Below are 26,328 nucleotides of genomic sequence, written 5' to 3'. Positions count from 1 at the left end.
GTCAATATATATTATTAGTACCACAAAAATTTGTTTCACTCACACAATTGCACATACTTTATATTTTCTTACCTCTAATCAGTTATAGGTACTGCACTAAATTATACAAAACTACCTTATTTTATATTTTTAATGCCCTATATAAATAATTTATTTATATTCACTTCTCGCGACTACGCTAAACAGTTTTTTATAATTAAAACTGCACGTCTCTTCACAATCTATAGAGACAATCTCATGTTGGGGGATGTTAAATTGATGACCTAACTCATAGATGTTTACGTCTAAAAAAAAATGAAATGTTGGAACTGTCGCTTACTTCATAATCTCATGCTTGAAGTCTTTATAAATGTGGTCTAAATTGATCAATTCTGTAATAACTTCTTTGGCTGTATTCATTGATTACATGAAGACCAAATATCTCGGAGTTAACTTTAACAGATGGATGATGGGATCAATGTTTTCCTAACTTTTGTTTCGACCCCATTCAAGAACTCTGTATTATTTAGATTATTATACGGGTAAATCGATATAATGCAACGCGATTTTCGAATGCGTGGTGCAATTTAGTGATACTACCATCTACCACTCTTGTTGCGCTGTAAATCATCATTTATAACAAACTGCAAATTACTTTTCTCATGGAAAACCGATATTACGATTGGTATTCATAGCTGAAGCCTGTCCCTGACAGGATTTTAATTGATATCTACGTAGGTGGTAAGATCTGGAAAATATTTGATTGTACCCAGTACATTGCATGTTCAACGTCTTGGAGAGAGAGAGAGAGAGAGATTCGTTGTGAAAAATAAGGAAGGAAGGTTTTTTTTTTTGGTAATTTGGTTATGATTTGCATTAGGCCCTGATATAGGAATTTTTTCCTCTGCAGGGCTGGGTGTGGGGATATTTTGTTGGGAAGTGTTTGCTCGGGGCTGCTTCTAGCGGTGCAGTTACATTTTTTTTTGGGGTTTTTTTTTTATATATATTTTTTGGTTAATTTTTTGTTTTTTCTTAATCTAATTGGGGCGGGCGGGTACAGCTGCGGCTGTATTATTCCCTATCGTCGGACATTTGTCTGGAGAATCGGTTCTCCAGGTTGCAGGGAAACCGCAGAAAACCTGCAACTCCGACGATGTATGACAATGAGGGTATGTGTTGGGGGTAGGAATTTATCTCACTGATATGGGGGAACTATCGAGGAAATTAAGGTAGGTTTCTGGGAGATCCTCGTATGCTGTTGCAAGCAGTCGAAGAGGCGGATAAGGGAGCTTTTTTTGGGTTTTGAACCTAGTGGCCGCATATTGTTGGTCCAGGGGTTGAGGAGGGTCTCTTTAGCAGCGGAATTATTTGATTCGATGGTTCGAATCACATATCGGGCTTGGAGGTCATTTAGGCGGCTTGGAATGGGGCAACGTCTGGGCACATATTAAACTTTTTATCGAACGGAGGATTGAACGGTTGTCCGGTTATTGAAATTCACATTCCCAGACATACAAACTGAATGGATATCAACTGGTCAATGGCACTAATATTCTAAACATTTAATTGCAAGTCTCAACTTGACTTTGACCGGTCTCTGACCTTGGCCTTTACCGGTTGTTAACCCTGCAGTCATTGCTCGTTTACTTTGATCGCTCGCCAGACCGTAACCATATCCTCTCTACTGGTATTCAATGTTTCTTCGTTCTTCTTTAACTTCATCAGCTGTACCTACTTCTACTCAAAACAACATTGGCAAGATGGATCCATATTAATTGAAAAGCGATGGAAATGTTGCTCAAAGCATCCGTGACTATTCGTAAGCTGAGTCAGGTAATAATTAAGTGACCAATGTGAATTTATCTCTCCCCTACAATATTTCCAGCCATGTCGTCTTTGTAGCCTTAGCTACTTTGCTTTTTCTCTTTGCTCTACTTTTTTCGTCTACTTAAAGGTCATTGTGACAGTATTGGCTATTACTAGTAGGGCGTCTGTGGAGACTATTCTGAGAGGGCAAGATAGACGGATAGTAATTTTTTTTGTATTTCGAGATAAGTAGATGTAACATTTGTTTGTTTTGAATCTTTAATCCCAAATAGGGGAAGCATGATTGAGAAGCTTACTGCACATGAAAACTTTTTAGCGCTTTTTGCGGTATTCCGAAATGCCGTCCAATTTTCGTGTCTAGATCAAAGAAAACTCCCAGATATTTAATTTTTTCGCGTTAGCAACGTTAGTTATCGATACTAGAACGACTAGATTATCAGCATTTCCAAATTTGGTTTTTTTAATAGTTTTTGAAATATAGATTAAGTTGACGTTTCAACTTTTCCTTAAGTCTTTATCAAAATATGATATTGACACTGACAAATTGCTGACATATTGATCTATAGATCACCTTCATGAATCATGAATATCTAAATAAGAATAAAATCAAACTAGAACTTTGCTCTAATAAGAAAAATTAATTTTTCCCTTGTCCTTACATATAGCAGTAGTCAATCAAATTATTTGTAGTTTTATTAGAATTTATAAAATAGAGCTATAAATTATTTAGGTCTTTTTTATCATTTATAGCTTTTTCTTTCTTATGAATGTAAACCAATTCTAAAAATTCTCTTTTTCGTGTTTTAGATTCTGTTTCAAGAATGTGTATAATTAAACTGATGATTTTTTCCTTTTCATGTTTTGTTAGAGCTGAGGCATTTTTGTCATATTTGTGACTTTTTATTCTATTCTTCAGGTATTGGCTTTGTTTAGCCAATATATGTAGCTTAACAGTTATTATAAGGAATTTTATAAACAATATTGCTCTTTTTTATTTTGCTATTATTGATTTTAATACAGAAAAGTGTTTTGACAATAGGTTATTAGGTTTGTTGAAAATTTTCAAATCATATTTCTTGAATAAATGTTGGAATTGTTGTGACAGACCATTTATGAAAGGAAGAGATATAAATTGTCTATTATTATTTTATTTATTATCATTTTATTCTTGGTTTGGATTTGTTTGTGAATGTGGATTTAAGTTATAATCGTTGTTTAATAATTTTATTGTTTTAGTTTAAAGGATATTGATTATTTATTAAGGAAGTTTCAATTCTTCCAATTACTTCCGTGATATTCGGGGAAACTTAGTTTTATATCTCTATCTGTTAATCCTATCATGAAAATATTTTTTTGAGTTTTTAAATGGTGTGAATTATAACTTTGGTTTCGTCCAGATAATGTTTCTTTCGTATATAATTTAGTTTTAATTTTATTATCATTAGTTTTAATGAGTGTCATATTTATGTATTACCTAATCGTCTGGGACAAAAATTATGGCCAAGTACAATACAAAAATATGTATAAATGTATAAAAATAATAAAACTTACTTACAATAATTACTAAATCTTAAGCGGCTGTTTTAAATTGTGTAATTTCTAGTAAAAACATTAAATTCAAAGATTTTAAAATTTAATATATTTATACATATTTCTTATATTGTACTTGAACATAATTTCAGTCCCATAGAATGAATACAAGAGTATTCAAAACTCGGAATATATTAAAGTTAGTAAATTTTTGTGTTTAATTTTGCTACATTCCCAATACGAAAATACAGTTATGAATATTCTGAGAGCATGACAATCCCGTATTATTGATTTAGCAATGACTACACATTTAGACTAAACACGAAACTTCGCTTTTGGCTGTTTCTGTTTTGCTTCTTCAGATATAGGCAATATGTTATACGTTTGCCACAAGTGATCAGATCGGGTACAAATTCCAAATAATGCCAACAAGAAAAATAGTGATTAATAGTGTTCTAGATATACGTTGAAACGTTCAAAGGTTTTATATAAAATATATTTTTATACCGAAATATCAAGTGCCTTTTATTATTCAAGAAACTCGAATATGTTAAGAATACTTAATAATAGTATTAAACAAAAAACAGAATACTATATTATCCCAAGGTAATTGTATTTTAGTAAATATCATTTATCACATATTTTAAATTTTAGATTTTTATCTACTTCTGCAATACAAAAGTACTGTACCCAAAATGTTGAAAAAACCGCTCCAAGGAATAATGAAAATAGTTCTTTTGTTATGAATATATTTCGAGGACAAATAGAACCCAAGCAAATATTTCCTTATCCCAATGTTTTGAATGAAGAACAAAGGGAAACCCTACAAATGTTAGTTGATCCAACAATCAAGTTTTTTGAGGTAAATTTTCGAAAACTAATATTAGTTATATAGGTTATATTGCAAGTTGTGTGTATAACATTAGATAGTTTTATAAACAAGGGCTTACTTACCTCTTTAACTTTAGCAGTATAATTTTTCAATAACTTGAATATAAAAGTTTCAAAGCTGTACATTTATGCTATGATCTGAATATTATGTCCGTGAAAGTGAAATTTGTTATATTTTATATTCAAATGTTGATTAACTATAAATCCTCATTTTTTTCTACTTTGCTGGAGTCTGGATTCATTGTCTATCCTTTGTTTTTTCTGGTCCATTCAGTTATATATCTGTTTATTTTAATCAAAAGAATAAAAATTCCTAATACTATATCAAACTCATATTTTTAGTCTGTTGTCAATTCATTGTTCATAGCCATATAAATAATGAACTTTTTAGGAAGTCAATGATGCCGCTAAAAATGATTTGGAAGAAAAAGTAGATGAAACATCTCTTAAAGGTCTCTGGGATATGGGGGCATTTGCTCTTCAAGTACCTCAAGAAATGGGAGGTCTTGGGCTGACCAACACACAATATGCAAGACTTGTAGAAATTGTTGGAGGGAGTGATCTAGGTAAGAAGTATTTGTTTTAAATTTTGTAATTGATTTTCGCAAAAGTCAGATAAATCTCACCAGAAATATTTTACACAATAAAAAGTTATTCTGCTAAATGACATTAATGTAGATACTCACAGTCAGCATGTCGTGTCTTGTTCAATTTTTATCATAATAATAAGTTAATATTTGATAAACAAAATATTCTTACCTGTAAGGATTGTCATTACATATTCTTCCCAGTCAAGATAAAAAATCATTTACATGATTTTAAATTAGGTATTTGTTTTTAAGCACCTAATTTTTTTAAATTGATTGTATTATTTCTCTATTGGACATACTTTTGCTCTAAATTTTTTATAATATCATCACTATATAATAGCTCAGAATTTTTCAATGTATATTATTTTTTTTTATATTAATAATTTGGACGAAGAGAAAATTTTGTCATTTGTTATCCACATTTGAATTATATTATTATTATTATAAATATTTTTAATTAATCTGTTTCTATTACTTTGAAAATATAAATCAAACAATATATAAATCCCCATTCAATTGCATTTGGATGTGGCAACATGTCATGAAGTTTATGTGATGAATTTTTTCAGAAACATTCAATATAAACCAAATTTAGTAGTCTCCTTCTTGAAAACTACTCTGTAATACATAGAGATTAACATTTTAATTCATTTATCTCTGCAATAATTTAATGGTTATGATTGTGAAAATAATTCCTAATTTTTGTGGTCCAGTACCTATCAGTCTGATCCAAAACCTATAGAAGTTCATGTTAGACAACTGTTCAATGTTACAATACATGAAAATTGTTGAACATAAAATAGATTTCAGATTTACTCATACAATTTAATTGAAACCTATTACCTAGTGACTTTTGCTAATTGCAGGTGTCGGCATTACTCTTGGTGCTCATCAGTCTATTGGTTTTAAAGGAATACTGCTTTTTGGAACAGCAGAACAAAAAGCTAAGTATTTACCGAGAGTTTCAACAGGGGGTGAATTTGCTGCATTTTGTTTGACAGAACCTTCCTCCGGATCTGATGCTGGTTCAATAAAGTAAGTAATAAAGTCAAAATAGAAATAATTTAGTGACATATTTGGACAATTTATTACATGACTATATTAATATAATATTTTTTTAAATGATTTGATAGTTGTTGGAAAGTACATAGAGAGAAAAAGAGAGAGAAATGCTTTATTGTCAAAAAATTGTTACAATTTTTAGAAAAAAACTTATAAAAACTAAAAAACAAACCTAAAAATAACTACATAAAGATATAAATACAATAAAATTTCAATATACAAAAGGAAACCACAATAAGTAATAAAATTATAGTTAATAGTAATAGGTAATAATTAGTATATAAGTCCATAGCAAAATTAAACCAGTATGCAGCATACTCGGAATTAAATATTATCATTAGAATAGAAGACATATACAGAGTAGAAGGCACTTTCCACTAAATATGCCCTCAAATTATTGTGATATGCGGGAAAAGATGATATCGATTTGATTTCAATTGGCAAGTAATTGTGCATTTTTATTGCTTGGTAAAATATTGAACCCTTAACTAATTCTGAACGTGAAGTAGGTAGTAAAGGTCGTGCTCCGCGTTCCTAAGTGGATAGCCATGCAACGAAAGCCCTGCAGTGAGCTCTACTGTTTAGTTCTAGTAAATATCTAACAGCTTTCTTTCGTAGTGTGAAGAATCGCTCAAATTGAGTCGCACCACACATACCCCAGAAGAAAATGGCATATAGGAGATGCGACTCAATAAGAGCATAATAAACTGTTAAGGAGATGGATAAGTTCAGTTCTTTGGAAACTGATCTCAGCACAAAACAGGAGAAATATAATTTCTTAGATAAGGCGGCAATATGTAACTCCCAAGGAATTGTCCACAACAAGCCCTAAGATTTTTACAGATTCAACGACGTCAATGGTGGTGTTATTTAATAACAAAGACAGCAATGTATTTTTACATGGTAAAGCTTTAGCTTTAGAAACTTTAGAAACCGCTCATAATATAGCTGGCAAAGACTTCTTTACAATTCATATATATACTCGTATGTATAAATTTCTATTTTGATTTTATTCTTACTTTGATATTCATGATGTAGGTGATCTATTAATTAGTATAAATACGCAAATTGTCAGTGTCAATATCATATGTTGATAAAGACTAGAATAAGTCGAAAGTCAAATTTTCATCTGTCTTCAAAAAATTATAACATATATAATATATAATTAATTAAATAAAAGAAGTCCATTTTGCTTATTTGACATATATCGAAAAATTATCACCAAGAGGGCTGCAGTGTCTCAAAGGGGCTTACCTGAATATGATTTTTCCATGATATTTCCGAAATGGTGTTGAATAAATTAACAAAATTTGATGTACTCTTACAAAAGTAATTTTATTTCACATCAAAAATTAGTCAGGAGCGTAACAAATTTAAGGTTCAATGTGAATTCACACCCAACTTTTGGTCTCAGTAATTAAAAAATAATTTGACCGTACGTCAAATTTGAATCTATGGTAAGAATATGATAAGCCACCACACGATCATCATGAAACTCTATACATAGACTATTAATGATACAAGAAATCGATTTCGACATCTGTTGGCTTTCTTGAGATAATGGCTACTTCCGGTATCTCTGGAAGTAAATGTTTTGACATAAAATAGATAATATGATAAATCAGTTTCTCTTAATATCAGTAGTCTATGTATAGAGTTGTGGGGAGGCTTATCATACTTGTGCCAAATCTATATTGTTCCATATCTATATCCACTCATACACATAATTTTGAAATATAACTATTTATTGCAAAGCTAACTATTGAAAAAATGCCATGAATGTTTTATATGTTATTTTTTACAGAACAAGAGCAGAATTATCTTCAGATGGTAAGCATTATATCCTCAATGGTTCAAAAATTTGGATAAGTAATGGTGGACTTGCTGAGATAATGACTGTCTTTGCCCAAACACCTGTCCTAGATAAAAAGACTGGAAAATTTGTTGATAAAGTTACTGCTTTCATTGTTGAACGATCATTTGGTGGTGTTACAAATGGAGCCCCAGAAAAGAAAATGGGAATAAAATGTTCGAATACTGCAGAGGTACTAATTGCCATACATTTTCGAGTTTTATTTTCATAATCCAATTTAGAAAAAATTCTTAAAATTTGTGATGAAACACCCCAATTCTAAAATAGGAAACTTAGTTGCAAACGAACTAATGAAATACATTTTTTACTCCCAAACTACACTAACAAATTTTCACTGTTATCTCTATACTAATCGTAACTCTGAAATAATGTTTGTTTTGTCCATTTTATTTTGTGGGGCTTCTTCTAGGTTTATTATGATAATGTCAAAGTTCCTGCCGAGAATCTTTTGGGTGGATTGGGAAATGGTTTCAAAGTTGCTATGAACATTTTAAACAATGGTCGTTTTGGTATGGCAGCTGCTTTGTCAGGGACCATGAAGGCATGTATAAAAAAAGCAGTTGATTTTGCAACTCAGAGGAAGCAATTTGGCCAAAGAATCGACAGTTTTGGTTCTATTCAAGAGAAATTAGCTCGCATGTCTATGCTTCATTATGTAACAGAGTCTATGGCTTATATGATATCTGCAAATATGGATAGTGGTTTTAAGGATTATCAACTAGAGGCTGCAATATCTAAGGTAAGATTATTTTTATGTTAATTTGGATGATCTTGGGTATTTAGGTGTTTAAGCCACATAAAAGTATGAAAATAATAGAATAGCAAAATTTATGCTACAGTAATTAAACCTATAGAAACCTATGATTATTATTTTGTATGAAATTATAACCGATGATATGACATCATTTGTAAAACGATGAACTAAATGAAATAAACATTTTACTATATATTTGACTGTTATGATTAACTGTTTTAGTTCTTCCATCGACCATGATTTGGTAGTTTAGAGATATGAAATAAACTTACATTCTACTACATTCTGCTCTTGGGATTATAAAAGAATGTATTATTTAATAACTTTTAGACAAAATTTCCTGAATATTGTTGAACATTGAAGTGGATGGTATTAATTTCAAATATTTTTACTATAAAGTTTTGTTCTGCTGCTCAAATTTTAAATTGTTTTTCATAGTAAATATGTTTATGAATTCCCTAGGTAATATAAAAATGTTAGATTTATATGAGGGTGCTTATCACTTGACAACAAAAAAATCATTAATTTTTTCATCGTGGATTATATGATTAATGAGAGAAAAAAAAATTTATTTGCATCACATTTGTGTGAGAAATAAATATATTTTTTTGAAAAATCTTATGTTTTTATGAAACTCCAGTTTTATTATCAGCACTAGAAAAACATGTTTTCTTAGACCGTTTCACATTTGTTCTATATTCTGAGTCCGGAGTGTCTCTAATTAAAGATAAGTACTAGTCTGTAAGCATTGCTGACTCCCATTTTCCTTGGTAGCGCTTTTCAATTGTGACGACATCTTGATGAAAGCACTCTCCTTATTAGTCACGTATATTGCATCCCAATGTATAATATGCATTGAACATTTTTTGATGAGGTCAGAATATTGAGATCTATAATAATCCAAAAACTTTTCAGTAATTTTGACAAACGCCATCCAAGCTTCTTTCTTTTTCATTTAAGGTTGTGATGAATGCCGGATCTTTAATTAATTTTTCATCATTGGGTCCTACAAATATGCCTTTCTTTATTTTAAGCGTCACTCAAAGCAGGAAATTTTTCTTTTAAAAATTTGAAACCTGTTCCATCTTTGTCCATGGCTTTTACAATTTTTTTTTATTCGCTCTTATTTGATGTGCAAATGTGGTAATATTATCTTTTCGGGGTTAATTAAAGGTTAATTTTTCACATCTTTTTGCTTAGGAATGTAAACAGTTCTTGGCTATATTGCTCTTACATAATATTCATTTCTCTCTCGACTATTCCACTCACATAAAAAGCAACAGTATTTCGTGTAGGCAGTTTGTAGTCCTAAGACTAAAGCAACAACTTTCAAATCTGCACAAATTAACCATTGGCATTTGCTGCATTCTTTCTTTTCGAACACTAGTTTACTTTAAATAATCAAGGAAGAGTATCCATTCCTCTGACCTATGTTCATAAGCCAATTTTATCATCAAGCCCTCAATGTAATTACAGTACATTAAGACGTTATCTTTAGAAATCAAATCAACATATGAACTGGGACGTTTACGGTACACAATAACTTTAACTCCCGTCTTAAGCAGATTCCACTGTTTCAGTCTTGAACTTAACACTTCAGCTTTTACTTTGGGTAAATCCAAATCTCATGAGATCATCAAGCTCCAATTGGTTAATCAAATGCGGTTCTTGAGACTGACAGGAGTTGTACATTCTGTTTCAATTTAGTATCTTCCTCTTTTTGGCTTTTAGGTGTATATTCACCGCAAACATAACAAAATAAGTCGGAAGAATTAACACATTTACGTAACATTTTACAGAAGTCAGCAGCAACTAACTTCCAAAGATGACTTCCCGAAAATAATTACTTACAGAATTTAAAGAAAAAGTGGCAATTTGGTAAAAAAAATATTTAAACTATTTTAGACGTGATATATATCTGTTAATTTTTGAAGCGCTACCAATACTACAACAGATTTGGTTCCAGTAACTTTGAGTGTTGCATAGTATAATTATCAAACAAATTGTTTAGAAAACATAACATGTTCACTAAATGACTAGCTTACAGATGATTCTCTATTCATTATTCAATTTTAGCTCTTTGATTAAAGGTTTAATTTTATTTGCATAAACACACATATGCTAGGCTTCTGAAATGATAATTTTCTTTTCAAATATGTGGTTATCACCTTAATAAAATAATTCTAGTTTATGTTGAGTATTGTATACTTCTAGTGCTTCGCGTCAGAAGCCGCATGGTATGTTTGTGATGAAGCCATTCAAATTCTTGGAGGTATGGGATACATGAAAGAAACTGGATTAGAAAAGGTTATGAGAGATTTAAGAATATTCAGAATATTTGAAGGAACTAACGATATTTTGAGATTATTTGTTGCATTAACTGGAATTCAGTATGCTGGAGCACATTTAAAAGAATTACAAAATGCTTTTAAAAATCCTACTGCTAATTTAGGTCTCATTTTTGAAGAAGCTTCCAAGAGAGTAGGCAGAAAAGTTGGGTTGAACTCTCCTCCAGCTATGAATCATCTTGTACATAAGGATTTGGTTCCTTATGCTAATTTGGTTGCAAAGGTATAATTATTTAACTTTTCTACAATAGTTACAATGTATATTCTTCACACTTGAATAGATTACAAAAATTTCTAAAAACTCATTAATAACAAGATTTGACTTAACTAACGAGATTCTAAAGGAATTTACTAGCTTTGTTGATTGTTCTATCAAAAGGTAACATTTTACACATAAAAAAATTATATGTCAACAAACCAAACCAATAGTTGAAGGTATAGATGTGTGGTTCTAAAGGATCTAGAGCAGGGATGGGGAAACTTTTTCCTTAGCGTGCCAATTTTTCCGGACCAAGTTTTAAAATCACATTATTTACTAAAATAAAAATATTGCTATAATTTTTCTGAAACACTAATTTATTGTGCAATGTTAAAAAATAACATTTCTAATTGTAATTAATTGAACTTAAGTTAGCTGTGATTCTGAAATTTTTAACAATGAAAAAAGGTGGTCATTCGAAAGCCCATTACGAAGACAATTTTGTCTTATTTTCATTATTGAAAACGTTTGTTCGCATAAATATCTTGGCATGGAAAAAATATTTAATGACGGCTCAATTTCCTTAAAATCTTGAAATCTCTTTTCAAATTCCTCGTGCAGCTTCGTCAGATGTTGAGTGAACCTATTTAAGTTGTCATCTGAGATAGGTGATATACTGCTCAGTTTGGGAAAATGGCTAAGTTCATTATTTTCTACACAGCTGCAAAACAATTTAAGCTGCAATTTAAAGGCTTTTAAATGTTTCCAAAGCTCATCAAAGAACTGATTTGTGCCCCGAAGTTTCATATTTTATTTATTTAAGTATGACAGCAAATCTGTGTAAAATGCGAAATCAGTGAACCAATTTTCGCCAGACATGATCCTGAAGTCGTCCCATTTGCCTTTTACCGTCAGAAAGTATTGAATCTCCTAATTCCTCTAATAAAAATCAGCAATTGGACAGTATCGCTCACTTTCGTGCCCTCCATGGTTACATGATTCGTTACAATAATTGTTCAGCGATGGCGTCAATTCGATAAAGCTAATGATTGAAGCTCTTTAATTTTTTCTGAACAAATAATATTACTTACCGCCATTATGCGATCTTTTACAAATTCACCATCCGATAATGTTCGGTTACTTTTAACAATTTTGTAAGCTACAACATAACTTGCCAGTTTTGCAGCCTTCTGAGTATCAGATTGCTTCGTGAACATGTTCTGCCATCCAAGTAACTTCTATTTTTGCCTTTCAACAAAAGACTTCCTCTCTGATTCTGTCATCGATGAATATTTTACATTTACATGTTTTTTTGAGAAGTGTCGAGAGAAATTAAAATCTTTAAAAACTGTTGTTTCATTGTTTCATTACAAATAAGGCAAACTGGTTTGCCGTTAAATTATGTGAAAAAATATTTCCATAACCATTCTTCTTCAAAAACTCACCACTCAGAATCGACTTTACGTTTTTTGGTCGACATTTTGCTGTTGTAACAACAAAGCCAACATCAATGAATTCATTGCCCATTACCTACTTGTATATCATTATCGGAATAATCTGTTTTCAGATTTTACATAAAAAATACATAGTAACATCTAAATTCCTACCTTGCGGGTTTTAAAATTTCACCGTGTGTTAGCTGACTGTTGTACTTTCGGAAGCACATGTTGTTTTATGCGCGACGTGCCCTGCCATTACTGCCAATTGATGAGAATGTAATTTCTGATAATACGAAAACTGTACTTGATTATTGTTTGATGGTCGCGAGCCGAAGATGACCCGCGGGCCGTAGTTTCCACATCCCTGGTCTAAAGTTACAAAAAATGTTTGAGGGAGATAGTGGAAGCGGTAGAAAATCAGTAAAAAATATAGCATTCAACTTTAAATGCCTCTATTGGCGATATATTTATATTAAAATATGGTAATTATTTCATCTGCTAAATGCTAATTTTTTAATTTAACTGTACTGTACTAATGGTACCTTTTAATCATTTATTTCTTGATACTCTTGTATATTTTCTACAATACGAAAACTGTGGTAATAGTTCTGAAAATATTAAACTTTGAGAATATGTTATCTACCTTTTTTCTTTTTTAGAACATAGATACCTTTAACCAAGCTGTTGAAATGGTTCTTATAAAATATGGAAAAGGGATTGTTAACGAACAGTTTATATTAAATCGTTTTGCCAATGCTACTTTCGATATTTACAGTAGTGCTGTTGTACTTTCAAGAGCTAGTAGCTCACTTCAGGATAATCTAGAGTCAGCAAATCATGAAAAATTGATGGCAGAAACATGGGTACTTGAAGTAAGTATTTACATTACTGTAAATGTATAAAATATGTTGCAATATATAATTATTTTTCATAATTCAATGATTTAACATGGATATATCAAATGTAATCAATTATATTTGACCAGAAGTCTATTTAATCCTGAATTTAAAAAAAAATTCTTATAAAATTTAAAAAGAAATTTGTTATTCATAACTGTCGTCATATAGGTAGTATACTTTACTGCTTAAATAACATTGATTTTTATTTGGTAATTAATTTGTATTAAACAATCAAAGGTAACAATCTTCTATTTAAGTATTTGTCATGATATGTAAAATTTAAAATGAATACATATTTCATCTACAAACAAATACGTTTTGTTTTCATAGAGGATATAATCCATCTATTACAAGATATTGGCCTACACTAATATGAATATCTCAACATTATGTTAAAGTCACCACTTACTGAAGCTAAGTTTGTAAAATTTAGCTGAAAGTTATCACATTGAAAAAAAGACAAGCTCACATAAATGACATTGAAAATGTATATAATTTTTTTTTTATAAAATACCGTTCTAAAATAAATTTTTACTTTAAGGCTTCAGAAAGAGTGAAGAACAATCTAGATACCATATCATCCGGTAAACATTTGGACAACTTTGCAAAAATGATCACCATTTCAAAGAACATTTGCACAGCAGGAGGAATTGCACATAAGAATCCCTTGAAACTGTAGTAAACTATTACTAATTCACAATAATTTATTATTGGCGATCGTGGGTACTTGCATATATGTTTTTTATAAAAGAATATTTTCATGTATTGGTATCATGCCTAATATATAGAAATCTGATCTGATCAAATAATGACTGAAAACGTTCTTTGTGATCAGCCTTTGTTTTTTATTATTTTTATTTAATAAATAATTCTACAGACTATATTATTCTGTAAATCTCAGCCATTTATGGAAAAGCATGGCCGCATTGTTTAGGTGTAATTTAAAAGAATTGTAGTTTTAATCTTCATTAAATCGTTTGTACGATACAGAGAGACCAAAAATTATGTTCTATTGATCTCTTGTTCAACCAATTTGATTTTTGAACCCCTTTTTTCTCTACCTTGCAAACACATCTTTATAAAGTCATTGTAAATAAATGCTTATGATTTAACTTTGATAGAAATTTGAATATGTAATGGAATCAGAAACATTAGAACCTCCACTGATCTTAGGAAAATGTTTTTTCACTGCTAAAAAGATTTAACAGTTTATACTAACATTAAGTATATTAGGTACCAGAAGTATGTGCTGCGCTAGTAAACGCAATTAAAGACCAAATTAAGGTAAGTAAACTTTATTATATTTTTTTTATTGATAAATTTGCCTTGTTTTACATTGATAGTTTTGATATACCTTGTATATGTTGGTCGGCCGACCTGTTATTGGCGTTCACATCTCCAGTCATAAAAACTGACGAACCTTGACCGGTCATTTACCTTGGAACTTGACTGGTTATTGACCTATTACCTGTAGTTGACTATTCACTGATCATTGTCATTTGGGCTTTGCCCTTTGAACTTGACTGGCCTTGTTATCCCGTGAGTAATGCCTTTCTGATATCGATATATTTGTGATATGCCCTATATAATATGTTGGTTGACCGGTTATGCATTTTAACAGTTTTTCTATACACTATATAATATTTTGGTTGACTGGTTATTGGCAATCACATTCTCAGATATATAAAGCTCGACATACCTTAATCAGCCATTGGCACTAACAATTCCAGACAAAATTATAAGTCTTAACTTGACTTTTGACTGGTCACGGATCTTTGACCTTGGCCACCTCCTCCTTATATATTCCCTATTTTTATTCATTGAATGGTTTTTTTCGTTATACAAAAAAAAAAACAACTTTGCGCGAAAGGAAATTCAAACATATGATCTACCTCATAAACTGGCCTGGAAGCATATGATCTAAGGTCCAATAAGGAAGTGAACTCGAACCCATTTCGTCTACGTCTAGATACGCCACTGGGTATAACCATCGAATTATAAATATAATATAAATCAACGCTTCATACCATAAGATACAATAAATAGTTTTGTCCTTTCTTCCTATCATGAAAGAGGGTAGTGATGAAATAACATAATGATAAATTAATTCCAACGGCAATATAGGATTTATTATTATAAAGTAAATCATAACTAAAAACAAAAAATGTCAAAAGTAGTATTTGGTGAAATGTATTATTTACATTAGTATCATAATAAATTATTCATTCAACACACAAATTATTTTAAAAGGTTAGCAAAATGAGCTACAGTATGTTCTTGAGCTAGCGCAGATAACTCCTTCAACCATTCACTTAACAGAACTGCACACAGCGCTACATGTTGACTGGCATTAAATTTTTGATAAATATTATTGAATTGAACCTCATCTGATAACATCACAGGAATAGTAATATCTACTTGGCTTGGTCTTCTTCCAAATATACTACTGATTGGAGATATGCCTAGACTTCTTCTTTTGGAAATGTTCCTCTGAAACGGTTCAATTTCTAGTTTTTTGTTGTGCTGTTCGATATTATGTTTTCTTTGATTGACTAACATCAACTCTCTATCTACTAAGAGATCTCTAGCAAATTTAATTAACTGTAAACAATTTGATCGTTGATAAAGGTAGTCGTCTATTTGCTGTTTTAGTATTCCTATAACCTGCAATTAGTAACAGGTGAGCATGGTACATTAAAAGGAATTACATCAATATTACTTATCAATTATTATGACATTTTAAAAGAGTAGTTTTGATTATAGTTTGGAATGTAGATACATTGTTTGGTTTGTGAAAATCATATATAAAATTGTTGTGTCACAATGTTAGTTATCATACTACTCCGAAACGACTTGAACGAGTTGTAGGAAATTTTATATGCATATTCAGCAGGTCTGAGAATCGGCTAGTATCTATTTTTCCTACTCCTAAGTGGTAACTTTTTTTTAGTTTTTGGACAGATTTTTGTTATGTGTTATTAGAAAATACATACAACTCTAAATTTTCACCCTTGTACGATCAACCTTTATTTTTTATTTGTTAATTATAAACTTTAATTTTTTGGACAGATTTTTATCATTATTTTGTCGTGACTATAAAAATTCATATCACCCTCAATTTTTCACACTTTTACGATCAACCCCTATTTTTCAAATGACGATTTTTTTATTTTATCCACAAATCTAAAATATGATAGCAAGATGGCAATCGAATATAATAATTGTAGTACAATGAATGCTTATTCACAGTTTATAATTTCAATTTACTTTGATTATGTTTTTTTTTCTCAATTTAATTTGATATTCCACACTCGGTCGATAACTGATCAACTCTCAATCAATCAGTTATCTACTGTCTACCGTTCTCACCTCTCATCCAGCAAACATCACGGAGTAGGGATGAGAACTCTCTTGTTAATTTCATTTTTATCGTAAATTTATCATAATTTCTAGAGTAATAATTATTTCTTCACAATTTATTAATAACTGAAAAGACAGTTTTTACTCTCATGTAAATAAACATGTTGTTAGCTCACACCAACAACGACCATTATCGTACATGTACATATTGTACTTAACATGTTAGCACACACACAATTGATCAACAAGCCAATAAGTTCTTCAAGCATATAAATCAGATTAATTTCTACGACTAGCATTCCAGTGTGAGCCTGATTTTTAATATTACGCTCATTCCAAAGTGGTTATTGGACAATTATATATGGCATGTTATCGCATAATCAAGAATTGTGATTTGAAATATATTCGTTACTTTAATAAATAATTTATTAACCCAAATCAAGCATACTTTCATTGTCTACAACGCTTTGGAATATAAGTATATCCCTACACACTAATAGTTATTTTTATTGAACTAGAAAAATATTTATATATTATCATAAATTTTGACTTACTTCAAATATGGATGGCACATTTGGTTGGAGAATCAAATTGTGATCTAAAAGGTACGCTCTGAGGACCGGTTGGGGATAGGCAGCCAATCTGGAAATCAAACCAGTTAAATGTATATTTATATAAAATGAATTCGATAAATAATTTCTCAATTTTTCCATCAGAATGGAGAGAAACGGGCCAGCAGATGCACCAGATTGTTCAATACATGTAATTTTTGGGGTTTCTAGTAGTTGTTTCTTATGTTGATAATTACTTGATTTTTCCCAGTATTCTTCTGTCTTAGTGTCTTCAGAGGAGCAATTTAAACTTTCATATCCACTGCTTCGCTCTAATGATGTTCCAGCAGAATTATCTGATAAAAAAATCCAAATGTAGTGATCTATACAACTTACACGGCATATGCTATGTTGCACGTAATGTAGAGACAATTTTGAGAACTACCAAACAATTTTTTCTCATGCTAAAACTATTATGCTTAACTCTAATATAAATATGCGCTAAATATGTTAAAGTGCATTCTATTCTTACTTGAAGGGCTATAAAAGGTAGCAATACGTTCCTACTATAAAACTGATATACTGGTACCTTTTACTGTTAACAATGGCACAGTTGTATAATTCATGTTATAATTATTTTAATTTGTTTTTCGGATTTACTTTGTATATATCCGTAATTGTTTTTATTATAATCTATTGTGTTGAATCGTGAAAAGTATTAATAATACAAGTCAATTGAGAGTTTGGACATAAAAATTGTCAAAAGGTTATTTTAAAAATGTTTGAGCGTTCAGTCAGAAATAACTATTATTAAACAGATTGAACAATTAACTTCCATTTTCTACCATTTATCGCGTTGTACAAGTGGGGATGTTACAGATGATACACAATACGAATAAAAGTTAAACCGAAAACTGACAAAAATTAACCGTACAACCAAAAATATTATCCAACGAATAGTGTATAACTTTTATGAAGCCAATTTAATGCTAGCATTGGACATGATTCAGAACAAACTTCATACATACCATTATGACTACAAATGTTTATAGAGACTTCAGCATGTTTGAAAGGATGTGATTTTAGAAGTCAAAAACTTGACAACTGAATTGTTATTATGAAATCATGACGCGTCGTCTAACTTCGACAAGAATATTTACAAAGTATGACGACATACCTAGACTCAAACAGAAAGATAATGTATTTGGACGAAGCCTGATTTGATATATACGTCGTAGTTAAATATTATGGATTGATGATTCTAAAATTGTGTCTTAAAAACTCTTTGCTCAATGGAGAAACGAGTAATTTTATTCTTTATTCTGGCAATAATTATGGTTTTCTACCAAATATGGCTTTTATCCGATCCGCTAACATACCTTTTCGTTTCCAACACCAGGCACAAAAAAAAATTATCAGAAAAACACTAATTTTAAAACAGAAGACACCTAAAATCAAGAACATTTAGATGCCGGTGTGATATATATATGGTTATATAAATTAATTTGTTTTGTTCAATCTAGATTAATTAATTGAATAACATAATATTATACTAGTAACTTACCACAATAATCTTCTCCAGTATACAAATTATTCCATGCAATGCAGGCCATTTGACATTGTGCTATTCTATTTCTAGCATCACATAAATATGCAAAATACTTTCCGTACAAACTTTGCTTATTCTTCAATGAATACCATTGTCCATTATCATGACTAGTAAACTCCACTGTCTGACAACATTTTGGTGTCAATGTTAGAAATTTTTCAAAACTCTGACAGTATGGATCAAATGACAGAAACATCTTTCGTTGTGATAACATCAGATGAAGGCAAGGTTGTAAATGTTTAAATACTAATTCTAACATTAGGTCTTCACAATTTAAATCTACAATAGATTCAAACATAGCTATAGAAACTAGACATAGCTGCCTATTTTCAGATCTCAATCGTTGTACTAAAATATCTGAAAATAAAAAATTCAAAAATTATTAGAATATAATATGTAATGAGAATATATTTGAGTACTGAATTGAAACATTTGGCAGTTTGGTTCCTGCGTTATATGGAGTGATGCTGAAATCATATTTCAGGAATTGATTGTAAACTGAAAGTGAGTGAATTTTATTTATTGGTACCAAAAATAAAAAAATAAAGAAAAAATTAGTTTTTTTTCAATTAGCTTTATATGGTTGATTGTAAAAAATTATTAATATTTAAATAAAACTATTTAAAATTAGTAATATATATATATATATATATATATATATATATATATATATATATATCCATGGTAAATGAGGTGTGCAAAATGTATCAAGATAAAGAATTTCTACTATTCACCTCTGAAATAATTTCGAAAATGTAATCCGCTTTTCTTCAAAGGGGAAAACAACTACTTTCCTGACTAATGCCTAGACGAATATTGAATCACAAGCCCTCTGAAGATTGTGATGTAAATCAACCTTTTTGTCGATATTAACATTCCCAATGGCTCGCAATTACAAGGAGAGGGTCTAACTACTGACTAGTTTCGACGTTATTACGTCTCATCAGAGCAGTTTAACACCCCTTGTTCGGGCTTGAGACCCGAACAGAAGACAATGTCAAAGAACGTCGCATTTGGTACATGTAGTTAAACATTTCTCAGCCAACGCTAAGTGGCGCCATCCTCACTTCCTACTGCGAACCATTGGTCAGGTAGAAATCTAGCGTAGTCGCCGATAATATAGATTTCCATGGTAAATGAAGTGTGCTTACCAAATCAAAGATTTTTTTTTGGATTTGTTTCAATTTATTGTATTGGAAAATAGCTACGCCTTGTAATAATAGCAAAGAAGAATGCTTCAAACATACCTAATAATTTGTCCCCGTCGAAGTCCACTTCTAGTAAAAACTGAAGCATCGCATGTAATAATCCGGTATTTGTTAAAGTTCTTAGAATTAAATCTAAATAAGCTGTGGCAGCTACTTGTTCATAAATGTCGATTTGTAAGAGGGCGGGTCCCAATACGGGTATTAAAAATCCACGGAACAACAATTCTTCAAGTTGTTTTCGTATCAATGGGTGTGCTACTTGTGCCACGGCATTACTAAATTCTAAAGATGTAACGAAACTAAGCAATCCTTTAAATAAAAAATATATTGACATTATTTTTTTCAATATTAAATTTGTTATATAAAAGCATTTACTAAAACATGTAAAATAATAAATATATATAATTAGAATTTGAATATCAATAGGAACAGCCGAATAAATATGTAAATATATATCTTTATACGTACCAAAACGGATAAGTCTTTGCTGACTAGTTAGAACAAATACTAATATATTGGAGCTTGCAGCAAATGTTGGAATTTTTGTACTCTTAATTGAACGAAAAATTCAAGCTTTTGGCAAGTGTTCTTCCCATCATCAGAGAAACTACAATATAAGTGGAGAAGTAAATAAAAATTCAAACCATGTATATAGCATGTGTGTTAGATATATAATATTAAGGTTGACTTACGTTCAATTTTAGGATGAATTTCTAGGTGTTTTCTTAACGAAGTTAATAAGTCAGCAAAAGATTAAGGAATTGGGTTTCACATTGACTGTGCATGTTGTAATTAATATTAAAATTTTTTTGAATTCGTGAATATATTTAAAATTTGTAATTGAAATTGATTTAATCATCAAGTAATGCACATATGCACAAAATACCATGTGTTGTCAATTATTAAGACTGATAATTCAAAATATACATGTAAATTTACATGTATCCAAGAAATTTGTAATCTAATATTAATTACAATATGCACAGTCAATGTGAAACCTATCACCTTAATCTTCTCCAACTTCGTTAAGAAAACACCTAGAAATTCATCCTCAAATTGAGCGTAAGTCAACTTTAATATTATATATTCAACACACATGTTATATACATGGTTTGAATTTTTATTTACTTCTACATTTATATTATAGTTTCCTTGATGATGGGAAGAACACTTCCCAAAAGCTTGGATTTTTAGTTTATTAAAGAGTTCTCAATCTCCAAAATTTGCTGCAAGTTCCAATATATATAAAAATTTATTGTTACGATGTATGTTCGCGATAAACTCCGAAACTATTGAACCAATTTTTATAAAATTTTGTAAGCATCTGTAAATTGGTATTTATCGGTTAGCTCCATAGATGGCGGATTGGCATCTAAGTAGGAAATATCCGGTGGATGGCGCCGTATTTCTATTTCTAGATTATAGATTACGCGTTTAAATATAGAATTTACTTCTCTCACGCTTATAATATATTTAACTAGTATGGCTTCACATATTTTTCATCTGAATTATAGTTTGTTTGATTCCACGTCATTTTCGTTTATGATACTTAATTTTTCGTGAATGATTTTTATAATTGTAGTTTGTATTGTGTTATTATTGTGCAGTGTTCAGTTCCAATAATTTTATTATAAATAACATCATAAATTTTTTTGCCTATTAATTTTCATACCACCTCGTATTTCTTCAGTCGTAAATTTTATCTAATTTATTTATTCTAATGATGAATTATAAATTTTTTTTTAATTTTAGTATAATGCCGAGGAAAAAATCTAAACTTAACAATATAGTAAAGATGCTATTTGTCTATTTGTGGTTTGGATTTGGAAAACACATGTTTCTCACATGTTACCTGCTCCACGTGTAGGAAAAACCATCAAATCTCTTAGTGTTAGAGAAAGACAGGTTAACCAGAAATGTTGTATACAAAGTAGTACTTTTTTAGTTTTAGTCATTTAAAATTGAAAAAATAATAGTTCGTTGTCAATGTTATCTACCTCATTTATAAAAATTAATTTTTATATGTTTTTAATTTATATATTTTGTAAATAAGTCACTGTTTACAAACTATAATTTGAGACAAGATAAATAAAATGTAAATTCAAATTAAGTTTGTTTGTGCTTAATTTCAACATTTCACTATATTACCTATTATCTCTAAAGTTTGGTGGAACGTTTTCAATCTCATATGAATTAATTTATTTTTAATTTTTTTAGAAAATATAAGTTTGATTGTATCAAAAAAATTAGTAAAAAATTGATTCAATCTATCATTATTACTGAGCCACAGCAACATGGGGCTGGGTCAGCTAGTAATGTACATAAGGAACCAGATGTTCATGTTGTATTTACCTTTAATTTCATTAACATCATCAGGTGTAAATCTATGCCAGTCAGGTACTAAAATATCTTCTAAAACATTTGGTAATGCAGAATATAGTCCACCCAAACCAGTTATGAGCAGTATGGAGAAATTTGAATCATCAGCGACATAAACAGCCACTCTTTTATTCTTTTTTGACAGTGACATGCATAGTAATAGAGCATCGCGTGCTTTCATACCTATTGAGTCTTCTCTATGCACAAATGGAATCAGTAGGGAAAAAATTATAAAGCTAAAAAAATATTGTTTTATATCATAAGCACATAGGATTCATACATTGTTACAATACACCACCAAAATTCAGTAACATTGATAGAATCTATGAGTAGATGTGTCTCTATATTCAATCTGAATAAGTACCAAATCCTAACTACTTTATCAGTAGAAGACAAAATGTTTGTAGGAAGTACCAGGAATTCGTCTGTGATACACAAAATATGTATATAGAATGCAAATAAAGCCCTTACAGATTAGCATACATGACAAGTTACATTGGATGTGTAATCTTAAAAAATGTCTGTGTCGGTCATATTGTCTATACTGAATCTTGTCAGTTACACATATCCTGTCTAAGTACCAATATAACCATTAGAGACTGATCAATTGAAAAATTTTGAATTTTTGAATAAAAAAGTCGACAGGATTCATATCAGGTAAATATTTTGGTATTTTGGATTTTTCTAGTTTCCTCCGTAACAAATCTGTTTCTCGACGAATTCACTATTATATAATGCTTAATGATATATTTATTATTCTTTATTTATCTTTTCTGGAAGCATACCAAAGCACAAAACACTAAAAATATATAAAAAAGATTAAAACTATCAACATCACCAGCCAGACCTACATAAATATTCTAACACATCTCAATCACTCAGAAGTAATTTTTAATCCATTTTAGGCGTTTCAGACCAAGGAATATTTATTTGTAATTCAAATTTGAAACAGATTATTTGTTTAAAATTGTACACTTTGAGATGAACTAAAAAAATGAAGCTCTATAAATGCCAACTTATGAATAAAGAGAATTTTCATTTCCTAGACAACTTCAAACAACATAAACTCGTTCGGCGAGTTGACTCCAATATTATCTGAACTCATAAGGACTTTTCTGTATCTATGTTTGAGTTAATCCAATCGTGATCTGAATATTCCAAAATTAAACCTGATCATGTTCACTGCTGTTTGGAAACTGACCAAGTTCATCTGATCGTAGTCATATAATATGATGTTTAACTTTGAAAATTATTTATTCCACTTAAATGGCTGCCTAATATTAATTCTCATGAGCAGCGTCATTGATAGATTACTGAAATTTGCGGTTTTTATATTTTTTGGCATTTTAGCATAACAAAAGCTTATCAGTATTATACTTTATTTCTTGTAGACCATGTTAAAAAATTTGAAATTTCCACCACAAATTAAATGCAACGTTCAGAAACTGATCGAAATCTAGTACCAAATATTCTGAATCACTATATCTACCTATTCAGGAATAAAAAAAACTATAGTGATATTTCCAACCTGCTGTTGAATTTAAGTTTTGAATGCAAACTATTTTCTTTTACTCCCATTTAATACAATGTGATTAAATTTAGCTATATTAGCTATAATTATGAAAGGTTTGTAAAAAATAAACACTATGAAATGATTCAGCAGAATAGATACAATATTGAACTTGATTTAAAGAATCCCAGTAAGCAAATGTGGACTTATATAATGTGGTTGTAAAAGTATCTACAGAACATAAGATATAATTATGAAAAAATATTGAAACCTACCTTTGTACTTTCTTTACTTCTTGAAAAAACAAGTCGATAAATTCAACATTTTGCATAAGTAGGGCACTCAATTGGTTGATTAAATCTACTAATAAATTTTCTACTTCGTTAGAAAATACTTCCTCTTCCATGGAACACAATAATTTGATTAAGGGATTTACAAATGTTTCATGTAATAACAAAATGTGTCTAGAATGAGTAACTAACATTTTGTATAACTTCAATTGTTCACATCTTATTGCATTGATATATCTGAAATAATTAAAAGTAAATATTGAATGTACTAATGTATTTATATAGTTTATATTAATTTACCTATTAACAATTACAATATAGTTATTGTAATAATAAATACAAACTATATTAAAACCGATCCTGTTTCATTAAGAAAATGATTTTTCTTTTTCATCTCGGCTATTATTGGTTTATTATATTCAAATTCTTTGTATCACTTAAACACAAACTGCAAAATTTTTTGCCTGATAATTTTGTTCAATATTTAATTATATAATCAAGGTACAATTTTTCGAAGTTGCATTTCTCCATATATTGGGGAAATAATTATAAAATATAGAGTATGATATTAATATAGTCAAATCATAATTACTTGAAATCGGAAAGAATTAAAGCTGAATTCGATTAGATTAGAGTGGGATATTGTGGGTTTGTGAGTGTATTGTGATCTGAAAGCTCTATTATGTTCCTACTTTGCTTTAGCTGGGCTATAATTCCTCTTTTATTTGAGACAGCTTCAGGAAGATTAGTTCTCCCTTTTAAATTAAATACATGGGCATGGGTGCATGCTGGTTTTGTAAATGCAGAAATTGTGTTCTGGTATTTCAACCTCTTCTCTACTAAACTTACAGCCACCAAGGTTTTTTTATATTTTTATAGTGTCTTGTATCTGAGACCCTATGAAAATAGTAGGTTGATATATTTTATTAGACCTTTCACAATCTTAATTCCAGATACAGAACAGTCTTTGGTAACTAAGACAAGATATTCACTCCTATTTGAGTGCTCAGCTGTGGTTTTCTATTTTATAAGTTTTGATTTCTCCTCAATGCAAAATGATTCTGGTCTGGTGAAAGAATCTAGGACCCACAATTTTGTTTCTGTTTTAAGCTTAGCCAATGAAGTCATAGTACATTAAAGTTATGTCAGTCAATGAATTTCACTTTTAAGTTACAATGGTTTTTAAGTTTGAATCTATATTTTATTACATAGTAATAAATAAAATTATGTATGAACTACATAATTCTAACCTTCCAGATCGTGTGCTCCATTCATACAATTTATCTAGTATGTGTTCATCCAACAAATATTCCAGGCATTGGGAGGAGCACTGATTCATGTAAAGCCTGTCAATGCGTCTAATATCATATAATAATAATGTTGCCATTTGTTCCAAGTGATTAACGACTCCCAAAACATCGTCATGGCTGGGTAATTGCTAAAAATAATTGAAACTTTATATTTTAGAAGCAACATATTGAAGTACAGTACTTGAACCCTATTAAATAATTTGCACACTTGATGCCAATGCTCCTTGAAACTATCATAACAGGCTTGTGGATCACATTCATCTTCTGGGTTGATAATAGATTTTGATGATTTTGAAGACAAAAATGAATTTATCCATTCCATATTATTTATTAGTAAATCTCAATTTACCTATTACATCTTTTTTGATGACTAAATAGAGAACAAAAGTTTGTTTGGGAACCTATAATATTTGTCTAACAAATTCTAAATATAAGTGAATAATAAGTGAATCATATTGGAAAACCTCAATACAAAAAGAGATGAACTATTTGACAATCTTATACAATTCCTTGAACATTAATGACGTACTTTGACACAGTTGCTATGGTAACAAATTACCTTAGATCATAGATGAAGCCATATATGTAATACTTCTATTTGGACACTTTCTATACGTGGAAGCTATTCTGACTAAGGATGACAGAATGATAACGCTGTCTCTATTCTCCGAGGCTCCAGCTCGGTTCTGCACGTTCTCAAGCATGTGCAACCTGAACGAG

At 30.2% G+C, this 26,328-nt stretch overlaps 2 protein-coding genes across 6 annotated transcripts; one reads left to right on the top strand and one right to left on the bottom strand.

Annotated features, from left to right (window-relative positions):
- The first annotated feature begins 3,634 nt into the window (after positions 1 to 3,634).
- Positions 3,635 to 15,556, top strand: LOC130451338 (very long-chain specific acyl-CoA dehydrogenase, mitochondrial). The gene is made up of 9 exons (XM_056790299.1): positions 3,635 to 3,942; positions 3,991 to 4,198; positions 4,619 to 4,793; positions 5,684 to 5,852; positions 7,684 to 7,924; positions 8,162 to 8,491; positions 10,721 to 11,077; positions 13,152 to 13,364; positions 13,933 to 15,556. Exons 1-9 carry the CDS (start codon positions 3,884 to 3,886, stop codon positions 14,068 to 14,070), a joined length of 1,890 nt encoding a protein of 629 aa, XP_056646277.1. The 5' UTR covers positions 3,635 to 3,883; the 3' UTR covers positions 14,071 to 15,556.
- On the bottom strand, positions 15,499 to 26,328 carry LOC130451337 (FHIP family protein AGAP011705). 5 transcript variants are annotated; one of them, XM_056790294.1, is made up of 8 exons: positions 25,790 to 26,328; positions 25,549 to 25,736; positions 24,284 to 24,535; positions 22,472 to 22,734; positions 20,159 to 20,428; positions 18,867 to 19,268; positions 17,306 to 17,658; positions 15,499 to 16,055 (listed from the first exon to the last, which is right to left on the bottom strand). In XM_056790294.1, exons 1-8 carry the CDS (start codon positions 25,928 to 25,930, stop codon positions 15,630 to 15,632), a joined length of 2,295 nt encoding a protein of 764 aa, XP_056646272.1. In that variant the 5' UTR covers positions 25,931 to 26,328; the 3' UTR covers positions 15,499 to 15,629. The 5 variants fall into 5 exon arrangements, with proteins under 5 accessions (XP_056646272.1, XP_056646276.1, XP_056646274.1 ...); XM_056790298.1 differs by having other exon boundaries at positions 15,499 to 15,881; positions 20,159 to 20,401; positions 25,790 to 26,321; XM_056790296.1 differs by having other exon boundaries at positions 15,499 to 15,881; positions 25,790 to 26,318.

Source organism: Diorhabda sublineata, chromosome X (genome assembly GCF_026230105.1).
Source record: "Diorhabda sublineata isolate icDioSubl1.1 chromosome X, icDioSubl1.1, whole genome shotgun sequence".
NCBI lineage: Eukaryota > Metazoa > Arthropoda > Insecta > Coleoptera > Chrysomelidae > Diorhabda > Diorhabda sublineata.
Note: the sequence above shows the minus strand (reverse complement) of the source record. Positions and strands in the feature narration are given on the sequence as shown.